Raw genomic sequence first — 10,423 nt, forward strand, 5'->3', positions numbered from 1 at the left:
TCATCACTCGCATCGACAGCGCAGCAGAATATATCTCGGCTGCAGGCTGCGTCGTCGCATATTAATTTGCTTCTGTCGTCAAGTGTGTCCTCCAAGTTATTCACGACCTTTGTTTCTGATTCCGTCCAGCGCGCAACCGCCTCCTCCATCTCGAAATCCGGGTAGCCATGGCTACGCTAGCATTCAGCGCCGGGGGAATCATCGCCAGCATTTTCGGGATGAACCTGCTGTCTGGGCTGGAGGGAAATCCCGTCGCGTTCTATTGTATCGTGCCGCTCATCGGACTCGTGTCGTTCACATACTGGCGCATCGGACGTAGCGCTTTAAGCTATGCGCGGCGGCTGAAGATGAGCCAAGCGGGTCTGCTGGGTGGAGCGCTACGTGAGGCACGTATGAGACCATAAGTATTCGCTTTACTATCGAAGTGCTGAGTGATGAAGAGATGCTTGGTGAAGGGCAAACTTTTCTTGAGTCTCGTCCACCACCTGTAAGTGCTGCGCTACGATGGTTTCTTGCCCCTGTACGTCATGATGGCCGGATGGGTCACTTCGAAGATGGTCTAGTTTCTGTGTTTCTTTTTTGTGGGCTTGATGTGCATCCAAGTAATTTAAGCGTGCATTCTCCACGTCCCACTGTTTCCGCTGAACAACAGCCGTGTTTGCAGCTTTGAGAGTCTCTTTGTACTCGCTTTCTGCAGCTTGGTATGCAGCGTGTGCGTCGTGCCTTTCTCTTTTCGCTTTGTCAAGCGCAATGCCGTTCCTCCGATGCTCTTCGGCTGCCGTGTCGTAGCGGGGTCTTCATGTCCTCCCAGCTTGGCGAGCCCTCAGGGGTTGCAGACCATTCGGTATGTGCACGCCAGGTGTTTGCTTCAGACCAAATGTATTCCTGTGCTGCTGGTGGGTATGCAGCAGCTGTCAGCTACTTTTCATGTAGTGCTTTGGCTAAAATGGACCCTTGATTGGTGTTGACGTCTATGGCCTGCTGAGCGGCTTCATGCAACCTTGAGCCTTCTTGCATGTGCTGCTCCCTGTCTACTGGTGATTGCAAGCTGTTGTGATGAGAAGGGCCACTCGATGTTGCCCCAGGATACTGTCCCTCATCCATGGGGCTTCGCTTCCTACAATGCGAGTCAATGACAAGTCTCATCGTAAAATCAAAGGGCGATGGGCCGTTGCTCACGAAAGATATCCCTCCTCCGAAGAAAGCTCACTTGTGAATGGCTGGACAGGGTGGGTAAAAACAGCTGTCGAGAAGAGTGCGAGAAAGAGGATGGTTGGAATATGCATGACGACAACACTGCAATGGGAGAGTGGGTTTTCTGAGTAGGGGTTGAAGCGAGGAAAGTGGATTGTTCGGATCAAGGTGTGAGTGACCAGCACTATGAGACCAGCTCTGGGGCAATACATACCTGGCTAATCTTGCGATTTATGTTTTCTCAAAAGGCAATGACGAGGTAAAACATGGACCTGATGTGTTTCACTAATAAGTGAGCATATACAGCTAAATAAAATAGGTAATAGAGTAGTTGTTACATACGAGTCTCCGCACGGGGAGTACTGCACGGGGCCGAAGACGTCGACGTTAGAGGTGAGTACAGCCGTCTACCCCTCCCCGACCTCCCTGAGAGAGGGTCGCACAACATCGTCTCCTACGGGTACGTCCTCTCCCCACCTCTTGGTTCTTGTGGGTTAGGTACCCAGTAGCATCGCAGCTAATGAGTGCAGGACGTGCAAGGCTGGAATGATATTCTTCGATGTTACCGATCCTGCCCACCCAATCGAATTAGAGTGCGCCTCTGAAGACGGCTACGTGCATGAGTACGTCCCACTTCTTCCCCCTCCCACACCTCCTAACCATCTTCACGGCTAATTCTAAGGCATGCGTGTCGTGGCGGCAGAGGTAAGCCGGATTGATATTCCGATTGACGCCTTACAATGACACATGGACCGTCCAGGTCACACGCGCAACGATAAGAATTCAGCGATAAGCATTCAGGTCAATATATACCCCCAGAGAGGCACTCGACGCTGTCGGTCTCCTCCTTATCAACAACGACCATGTACCGTCTCGCACTGCTCTCACTCCTCCCCTCTGTGCAAGGGGCCACCGCTCCTCGACGCACATCCGAAGTGGTATTCAACCATCAAACCGACTTCTATGCCTCCAAGGAGATCTACACCCAGGGCCACGTCCATATGCAGCTCATGGACAGCATGTCCGCCGCCGTGGCAGGGATGCGTGCCGACCCCGTCCCAGGCAATCTGTGGGATACGATGACGTTGGACGCGATTAGGAAGTATACGCCTTGCGTGAATGGGTTTTCTGGCAACCTGGAGGACGAGAGGAGCACATATGCGTGCAGCGGTGTCGATCTCGCCTACTTCATGCCCCACGCACTGCTAGGCTCCACCGAGCGGGTACGTCTCCCATCTTTCACTTCCATCAACTACTCTACTCACACCCCGTTAGATAGGGAACGACATCTGGGGCTGGACCCACTGTGGGCGCGAGTTCGGTCTCATTGGCCAAATGGATGGCACCGCGTTCGTCGAGCTGCTCTCCTCGCCTTCCGGCCTGGAAGTGCTCTACCTCGGTAGGCTGGCAACGCAAAGTGTTACGAGTATATGGAGGGATATCAAGGTTCTGGGGCACTTTGCATACATAGGGAGCGAGGCAGAGGGACACGGGATCCAGGTGTTTGATTTGACCCAGGTGTGCCCCCCCTTTCTCCCCACTTCAAGGACTCAACTGACTGTGGGAGTAGTTGTTGGATACGAGCCTCCGCACGGGGCCCAAGACGTTCCTCACTTCGGAACTGACAGCCGTCTATCCCCTCCCCGAGGGAAGGTCACACAATATCGTCTCCCACGCTGAGAAGAACCTTATCGCCGCCGTCGGTTCCACCCCTCGGAACGGGTACGTCCTATCCCCACTTCCCGGTTCTTGCGGGTTCCATACCCAGTAGCATCGCAGCTGATGAGTGCAGGACGTGCATGGCTGGAATGATATTCTTCGATGTTACCGATCCTGCCCACCCAATCGAATTAGGGTGCGCCTCTGAAGACGGCTACGTGCATGAGTACGTCCCACTTCTTCCCCCTCCCACACCTCCTAACCATCTTCCCCTCCCTGCAGTGCCCAATGCCTGACTTACCACGGCCCCGATACCGCTTTCGAAGGGCATGATATCTGCTATGCTTACGCCGAGGACTCGCTCACGATATGGGACATCACCAACCCGAGTGAGAGCCGGATCATCAGCAGCACGCCGTATTACGGTGTCACGTATTCCCATCAAGGGTGGGTGGTAGATGAGTTGGATCAGAGCTGGTTGCTGCTTGACGATGAGCTTGATGAGCTCGAGAGGCGAGGTATGTCCTTTCTTCTTTGTCCATTCGCATCATCTATCTCGCTCCTTTGCCTGTGTAAAGTACTGACGCAGAGCAGGTTGGGCAGCAGACAACCACACCACGACGTACATATGGAATATCCGCAGCCTCGAGAAACCCGTCCTCTCAGGGTACTACAAGAGCCCTGTAAAGAGCATCGACCACAACCTCTATGTCCACGTATGCCCCTCCTCCGTCCCCCGATGAGACGTGCTCAGACCTGTAGAAAGGACTCGCGTTTGAGTCGAACTACAAGAGCGGGCTGAGGGTGCGCCGCCCGCTATGTTAGGCTCTGTCAGATAATCTCATCGGCTTGTCTCAGATCATCGATGTTTCCAGCGTAGCACAAGATCCCTCTGGCGGATCCTTCCGCGAAATCGGGTTCTTCGACGGTACGCCCCTCCCCTCCCGCTGCAAATCGAGCACAACACTGACTCCCACCGTAGTACATCCAGAGGATGATGCCGAAGGCGGTGTGGTCGAGTTTGGCGGTACATGGTCCGTATACCCGTATTTCGAGAGCGGCTATCTGCTGGTGAACTCTATGGAGCGTGGGCTGTTTGTACTCAAGCTGGCAGCTTGAGTTGGAAGCGCCACCCATCTGATGTGGAATCAGGAAGAAAGGACGTATGAGGGGAGCAGATTTGCTGATGGAGGAATGAAAGTTGCTGTTCGAATTGAGCCCTTGAAGTGTTTTTTCCGAGCCTTTGTACGAAGCCATGCTGGGTATTCTGTAACAATTTGCTCGTTTGTTGTTATAAATAAGCACGACACGACAAGGCTGGCAAGGGTTTATTAGTAGTCTTTTCTCATGCACCAGGGCAATGAGCTGTCCTCAAATGCCTCTTGCGAGCAGGGACCCAGAGGCAGGGCTATCGGTGCCCAGCGTTTATTACCAACCATCATTCTGCGTCACCCACTGCCTCTCCTCCTCTCATACCGTGGCGTCCTACGCAGACCATTCACCGAATACCCGTTAGTGAAGTCGGGGAGTTAGATGAGTCCCAGGCCCATGAGGCCAGCATATACATACTGAGGACTTGGCAGTTTCATGAGGACATCCCCTGAGGATGTGATGATGGGTGGTTAGCATGGCGTCGCTAGGTGGGAGGACACCAGGTTGGCGGATATTTCATTCTTTTACCTAGCAGCATACATAACATTCAACAACGGGTGTCTGACCGCCTCAAGAAAAGAAAAACATAGTCCAGGCAGTCTCTTCACACACCTCTGCGGGCAACTTCAGCAACTACGCATCGCTCTCATCCGTAGTATCAAACGGGCTCTTGACGGCCTCCTCTGCCCTTTCCTTTCTTGATCCAGCCCCGATCGAGGCCGCATATCCTCCGTTCCTAGGCGGTGTAGGTGGGGGGACCCTCAAGCTCTGAGCGCGGCGCGGCGGCAGGCTGGGGGGCAACGCAGGCGCACGGGTCGTCCCCGCCGACAAGGGCTGACGGTCCCCTGCCCCACCTGGGAGGTCCGCATCGCTCGCCTCTTCGTCCGGTCCTCCATCGGACTCGTCCGTCTGGATCAACGATTTCCGGCGGGCTGTTGATTGGCCCAGAAGGGGTGCAGATCTCGGGGGCGTACGCGGCGGGATCTGAAGTTTGCCTAGGGAGGAATGTCTTGATGGCGGCTTTCGTGGGAGTGGGGGACGGAGAGGATCCACCATTGTATTGCTCGGTTTCCAGTTTGAGGGATCATGTTCCGCCAACTCGTCCTCTTCTGGCGGTTCGGCAGCGACCTCTGCCCAGCCTGTCTCGCCGCCCCATCTACGGCTGCCCTCCCTCTTCAAGGTATGGGAGTGCGCACGTTGGTGGTAGGTTGATGGGGCGGGGGAGGTACAATCCGAGGAGAGGGAGATGGAAGGGGAAAGGGAGTGCAGGGAGTGAGAGGAATGTAGCGATCGGGCGGAGAGACGACGTCCGAAGGGTGGGATAGGAGCGAGAGAAGCGCGCGAAGAGCGTTTGGGCATGCTTGTCCTGTGATCGCTTGATTCTTGTTAATAGCAGGTCAATAGGAAAGGGAGGAGGGGACGTACGCGATCCCTTCCGCTAAAAGCTGGTCCTTGACACTTGTGAGTGCGTCCCGGTATACGGCTACGAACTCGAGTTCTTCCTCTACGAGCTGGACGGTTCGGGCAAGGAGGGACTGCTCGAATTCTTCGATCTCTAGCACGCGGGACTGGACGGTGCTCAGGGCTGTTTCGCTGGAGGTCGGCTGGTAAGGCAGGGGGGATGTAATAGCTGGAAGGGAGAACGTACTACGCCGAATAGGAACGCGAAACATCATCTTCCATCGCTTCCGCGTTCTTTTCCTTTGCTCGCTGGAGTCGATTGACGCTCGTCTCGTGCGCTTGTCTGGGTTCATGTTAGCCCAAAGCAGTACAGGGTATGTGCCAAGCAGGGGGATAACGATGCATGACGTACCTCTTCTTCTCGAGCCCTTTCCTCATGCCCTGAACCTCCTTGACCATCCCCAGCCCGCTCTCCAACGCGCCCTCCCATCCCTCAGCCCATCGTTTGCCCCATTCTCGCCAAGCGACATACACCTCCTCCCTCGCCCGTCCATACGCTGCCATCCCACGACCAAACGGCGTCTCCCCGTGCGCATCCCCGTATGCCTGCAAATGGAGAGCAAGGGATTCCTGAGGATTGAGCTTCTTCATCCCTCCTATACTTGACAGCGGAGCGGCAGGGTCGGGCAGGTCCTTACGCTTGTAGAAGGCGCGAGTATAGGCCTGGGAGACGAGCACGAGCCTTTCTAGCCCGCGACGGCGGAGTTGGAGGTCAGAATCGAGCGCGAGGAGGTCGTCGTCGAATGCTGATGAAAGCTCCATCTCGGGCGGGGATCGAGGTGAGGAAGCGGGTGATGGGGAACGGGGAGAGTCTGGTCCTTTTAGGTCTTTTGCAAAGCCTTTGCCCCACTGAGGAGTGTTAGCATTATAGATGATGGATGGGGATACGCACTTTGCGGAGTTTCCCGAGCTGGAATTGTGAGTGTGGGTTAATCAGATAGCGAAAGAGCAGACGCACCGACATCCTGTTCCCCTTCGTGGTCTTGTGTGTTGAAGATCCAAGTGCGTATTGTCTATTTCACAAGTACAAAGCAATCAATTGACCCCAGTGAAGACCAAGCAAGTATATGGTGGTAAAGAGGAGAAACGTGTGCTGCCCTCCCCTTACCCCTGGCGTCCAACCATTCATATTTTATATTCCCTGTCCAACGCCCTCCATCCAGACGCACACATGCCGCAACGGCGGGACCCTGACTGCCACGTGCATGACACGCACTCTCTTCAAGTTCTCATGAACGCTGACTCGACAGTATTCACAAAGTCTATCCATCCATATTCAACACCACTCTGATGGATACGTCTTGCTTCGCTGATTTGAGCGACGCATGGTACAATTGGGCTGCAAACAAGCTTTGACGGAGGTTGCAGACTTCGGGTGCTGGCGAGATTTGGAAGAGGAAGGACGCGGATGGTCAACGCCACCTCTGGTAAGTCTCCGTGGTGGTATTATGGCGTACGTGTCTGAAATGCCAATCATCGTGTAACATCGAGTGCTCTCTCGATTCATAGATCGACGGTCTGCTCGTCGCTCTTGGAGCACGCTCCTCACACCATGGCTTTATACGCTTCTCCAGCGTGATAACAAACCGCAATCAATTGTCAACATAACTCATATTACCCTCACTCTGCTAGGGCCGTTTCTTGTGCACGTCTGACATCGTTGGATCGACCACTTCGAAGGTGTTCTAGGCCGTTTGTTGCTGCCCGCTCATTCATATGGGGGAGGTCGTTGGCTATTATCCACATGTGTCTGAATCTTTTCGTCAACCGCGCTTTTAATGAGCTTGGCTGCTGTGTAGTCCTTCTCTGCCTCATCATATGTCTCCTGAGTCTTCTGATAGTCTGATGTCGCAGTCATAAGCGCATGCTGGTTGGTCGTATGCTTGTTGTGTGCCTCCTTGAGACGGTTACTCGACCTTTTGAATGCTTGCGAGCCCGGCGTCTTGCGGCCCAAACGTGTCCTCTCGTCCTGCACTGTCTTTGCCGACTGTGTGTGATCTTTTTGTGCTCCGTGCATTACCAGGCGCGCAGCGTGCCTTGCCGTTCTTGCCTGACCAAAATTTTTCTTGTGAGTTTGGACGAAGTCGTTGGCGAGTCCGGAAGCCCTCCAAAGGTGGGCGCCTTGTTCTGTCCGTCTCTGCTCCTCCGTAGGGTTCACGGGGCTTCGCTTCCTACGAGGGTCATGGCCTATCTTCAAAACAAGGGGCAACAAGCTCACCAAGGAGATCCGTCCTCCGATGAAAGTTCACTTGTGAACGTCTGGACAGGGTGGGCAAAGACAGATGTCGAGAAGAGTGCGAGAAAGAGGATGACGGGAATACGCATGACGGCAACGGTGTAACTTGGAAGATTGGGTTTTCTATGACGACAACGGTGTAGCTTGGAGAGATTGGGTTTTCTATGACGACAACGGTGTAACTTGGAGAGATTGGGTTTTCTGAGTAGGTGTTGAAGGGATAAAAGTGGATTGTTTGGAAGGTGTGAGTGACCAGCACTATGAGACCAGCTGTGGGGCAATACCTGTCCAATCTCACGGGTTTTTATGTCTTTGGAGCAAGGTGATGACGAGGTAAAGCATGGACCTGACTTGTTTGACGAGGATACACTGTTCGATGTTGCCCCCTTGACTTCTCGCACAACTAAATTGGGTTTGTTGAGGAAACGCATTTCTCCTTGGATAGTTTGGACCCCTCTAAATTGCTTCCATTTTAGGTATCAAGGGCTATGGGATGTCATCCAGTCTACGACGGAGTGCATATGGGAGTTCAGCGTACATGGCAACAGCTGAGGCATTTTGAGGCAGGTCGTGCATGCGGGGATACAATTACTAAACAGAAGGAGTCTTTTCATTTCAGCGCCTGGAGACGAACCCCTGCGTCGGAGCTTCTCTCCGACATGTAGAGGACACAGTCAATTAATTGATTTTGTTTCAAGGAGGAATGTCTGCTTATACCAATTCAACATGAGCACAAGTTTCTGAAACATTCTATGGTCGTTGCAATTCTGCTTAGAATGCACAGGTATACTCGAACGAGAGGCAGTGCTCACTCAACATGCGGCACTCTCCACGCTCAGACCGTAGACTTCCCCCCCCCTTGCCACAGTGGGTGACATCCCGTAGGATCTGCGTGCCCCACGCAGATACGCAGATTGCGGCATTTGCTCATGCCGGGGTGACAGAAGCACATTTTCAAACTCCGAGCCTCATGCAGATATGCTCAGGGTTCACGCAGATTTTTTTGAGCATGGTAGATCCTCACGGATGTTTTCTGCATGTGGTCCCAAGGCTGCGCCACACGTGTCATACATTATGCACATGGTTAGGCTGTGCATCATCTACCATCAACAACAATGATGGACCCCACTCAAGAGGACATCTATGCACCCTTGCCATCTTTACCCCCGTGGCCTATGCTTCTGTCTGCTACCAGCTTGCCATCATCTCAGCCATCCTCATTCCCTCAGTATGCAGCCTTGTCTTTCTCAAGCTACCCCTCCTCCTCCCTCTTCAACATATCAAACCATGTTCTTGGCCTGCACCTTGAAGACTCACCTGCTTGTGTTCCTCCACAGGCTGTGCAGGCTGCCCCTTCCACCAAACACAAGACACAACCATCCAGCAAAGATCCACCAAGCCAGAAACACATCAGCAAAGGCCAGCCTCAGGGGTCAAGGGGCTACACCAACATTGAGCTCTCCAGGTTGATTGATCTGGTAGAGGAGCATTGTCCTATCAGTTTGGATGACTGGGACAAGATTTTGCAGGCATGCAGTCTTATTGGGCAGAGCACTTGACTCTGGTGAGGACATTGGATAGCATCAAACACAAATTTTTTGAAGTATGTTGCTGCATGTTAGGATGCACATCCTCTGAACTCACACTGCTCTAGCTTGCACATGCTCCCAAGCCCATGGGCAAGGGCAAAATGAGTGAGGCCATCTGACATGCCAAAGCAGTCAACCTCCTCATTCAAAATGAAGTCAAGATGGGGAACTTACAAGATGAAGATGGGGGGGATGACTCAGATGTACTCAACTGGCCCACCTCAGACCATGAGGAACATTTGAAGGCTGTGCAGCCTATGTATTTGACTCCAGTGACAAACACTCTGAGTCCTGCAAGCAAGGTACTTGTCAAGCAATGACATCATGTTAAGGATTTGCCCAAATCCTGAAATCAATTGGACCATCTGGTGCTTCTGTCCAATGTTTGTCTCACCTTCAATCCTCAGGTGCAGGCTGAGCATGCCATATTCCAGAGCGAGATCACTGCACTCCAGGCTCAGCTCCATGACAAGCAGCAGGAGCTTGTTGATGTTTCCTGTGACAAAGACAAGATAATCGAAGGTCTTCATGTGCGGCTCCTGGAGGATGTGCATGCCCACCTTGGTGTCCAGCAAGAACTTGACATGATGAAGGCACAGCTGGAGTACCAGGAGCAGATGAGGACAATGATGATGGGTATGGGGAACATGGGCACTTGGATTGTGCAGTCTATGAATGCCCCTCCCCATGCTGAGGCCTTGCAGCCTTAAGGATGCACATTATTTGAGGGCAGCCTTGTTAGTAGTTACTGCTCGTCTACCACAACATAATGAAACGTAGCCACCTGATCTGCCTTATGAATGTCAGGGAAACACATGTCCTTTAGCTTGTTCCATACCCTCCTCTGCTCCTCTGTTTCAGTCCAGATTGGCTTGTATACTGTCTTCAGCTGGTTGATACCAACCATGCACACCCTGATCTGGTGCAAGCAGAATACTGTTTCTAGCAGCCTGCGCCAGTCTCTGGAATCATTTGCTTTGAGAGGCAATTGCAGCCTGCCAAATGAGCCTTGTATTGCTGTCAGGGCACCAGCTCATTGCTTGGTCAAGAGACATGACTAAGCCTTTATGACATGGAAGTAGCTGGTATACCTTGGCATGTGCTGGAACCTGCTGGAAGGATTGGATGGTCA

The 10,423-nt window shown here is 53.1% G+C and overlaps 4 protein-coding genes across 4 annotated transcripts; 2 read left to right on the forward strand and 2 right to left on the reverse strand.

Annotated features, from left to right (window-relative positions):
- Positions 1-2,273: 2,273 nt before the first annotated feature.
- Positions 2,274-3,972, forward strand: DACRYDRAFT_59429 (uncharacterized protein; the record flags this gene model as incomplete). Its single annotated transcript, XM_040775560.1, has 9 exons — positions 2,274-2,417; positions 2,470-2,712; positions 2,765-2,916; positions 2,987-3,079; positions 3,136-3,371; positions 3,445-3,569; positions 3,616-3,657; positions 3,712-3,781; positions 3,836-3,972. 9 exons carry the CDS (start codon positions 2,274-2,276, stop codon positions 3,970-3,972), a joined length of 1,242 nt encoding a protein of 413 aa, XP_040624092.1.
- Positions 3,973-4,513: 541 nt separating this feature from the next.
- On the reverse strand, positions 4,514-6,430 carry DACRYDRAFT_119658 (uncharacterized protein; the record flags this gene model as incomplete). Its single annotated transcript, XM_040770838.1, has 6 exons — positions 4,514-5,380; positions 5,431-5,598; positions 5,654-5,749; positions 5,819-6,315; positions 6,359-6,376; positions 6,425-6,430. The coding sequence occupies 6 exons, from the start codon at positions 6,428-6,430 to the stop codon at positions 4,639-4,641; spliced, it is 1,527 nt and encodes a 508-aa protein (XP_040624093.1). The 3' UTR covers positions 4,514-4,638.
- Positions 6,431-7,172: 742 nt separating this feature from the next.
- Positions 7,173-7,791, reverse strand: DACRYDRAFT_102576 (uncharacterized protein; the record flags this gene model as incomplete). The annotated part of the gene is made up of 2 exons (XM_040767642.1): positions 7,173-7,637; positions 7,685-7,791. 2 exons carry the CDS (start codon positions 7,789-7,791, stop codon positions 7,175-7,177), a joined length of 570 nt encoding a protein of 189 aa, XP_040624094.1.
- A 1,026-nt stretch (positions 7,792-8,817) lies between these two features.
- On the forward strand, positions 8,818-10,001 carry DACRYDRAFT_18908 (uncharacterized protein; the record flags this gene model as incomplete). The annotated part of the gene is made up of 4 exons (XM_040771405.1): positions 8,818-9,180; positions 9,357-9,396; positions 9,448-9,593; positions 9,699-10,001. 4 exons carry the CDS (start codon positions 8,818-8,820, stop codon positions 9,999-10,001), a joined length of 852 nt encoding a protein of 283 aa, XP_040624095.1.
- Positions 10,002-10,423: the final 422 nt, after the last annotated feature.

This window comes from Dacryopinax primogenitus (assembly GCF_000292625.1).
Source record: "Dacryopinax primogenitus strain DJM-731 SS1 chromosome Unknown DACRYscaffold_24, whole genome shotgun sequence".
Taxonomy (NCBI): domain Eukaryota; kingdom Fungi; phylum Basidiomycota; class Dacrymycetes; order Dacrymycetales; family Dacrymycetaceae; genus Dacryopinax; species Dacryopinax primogenitus.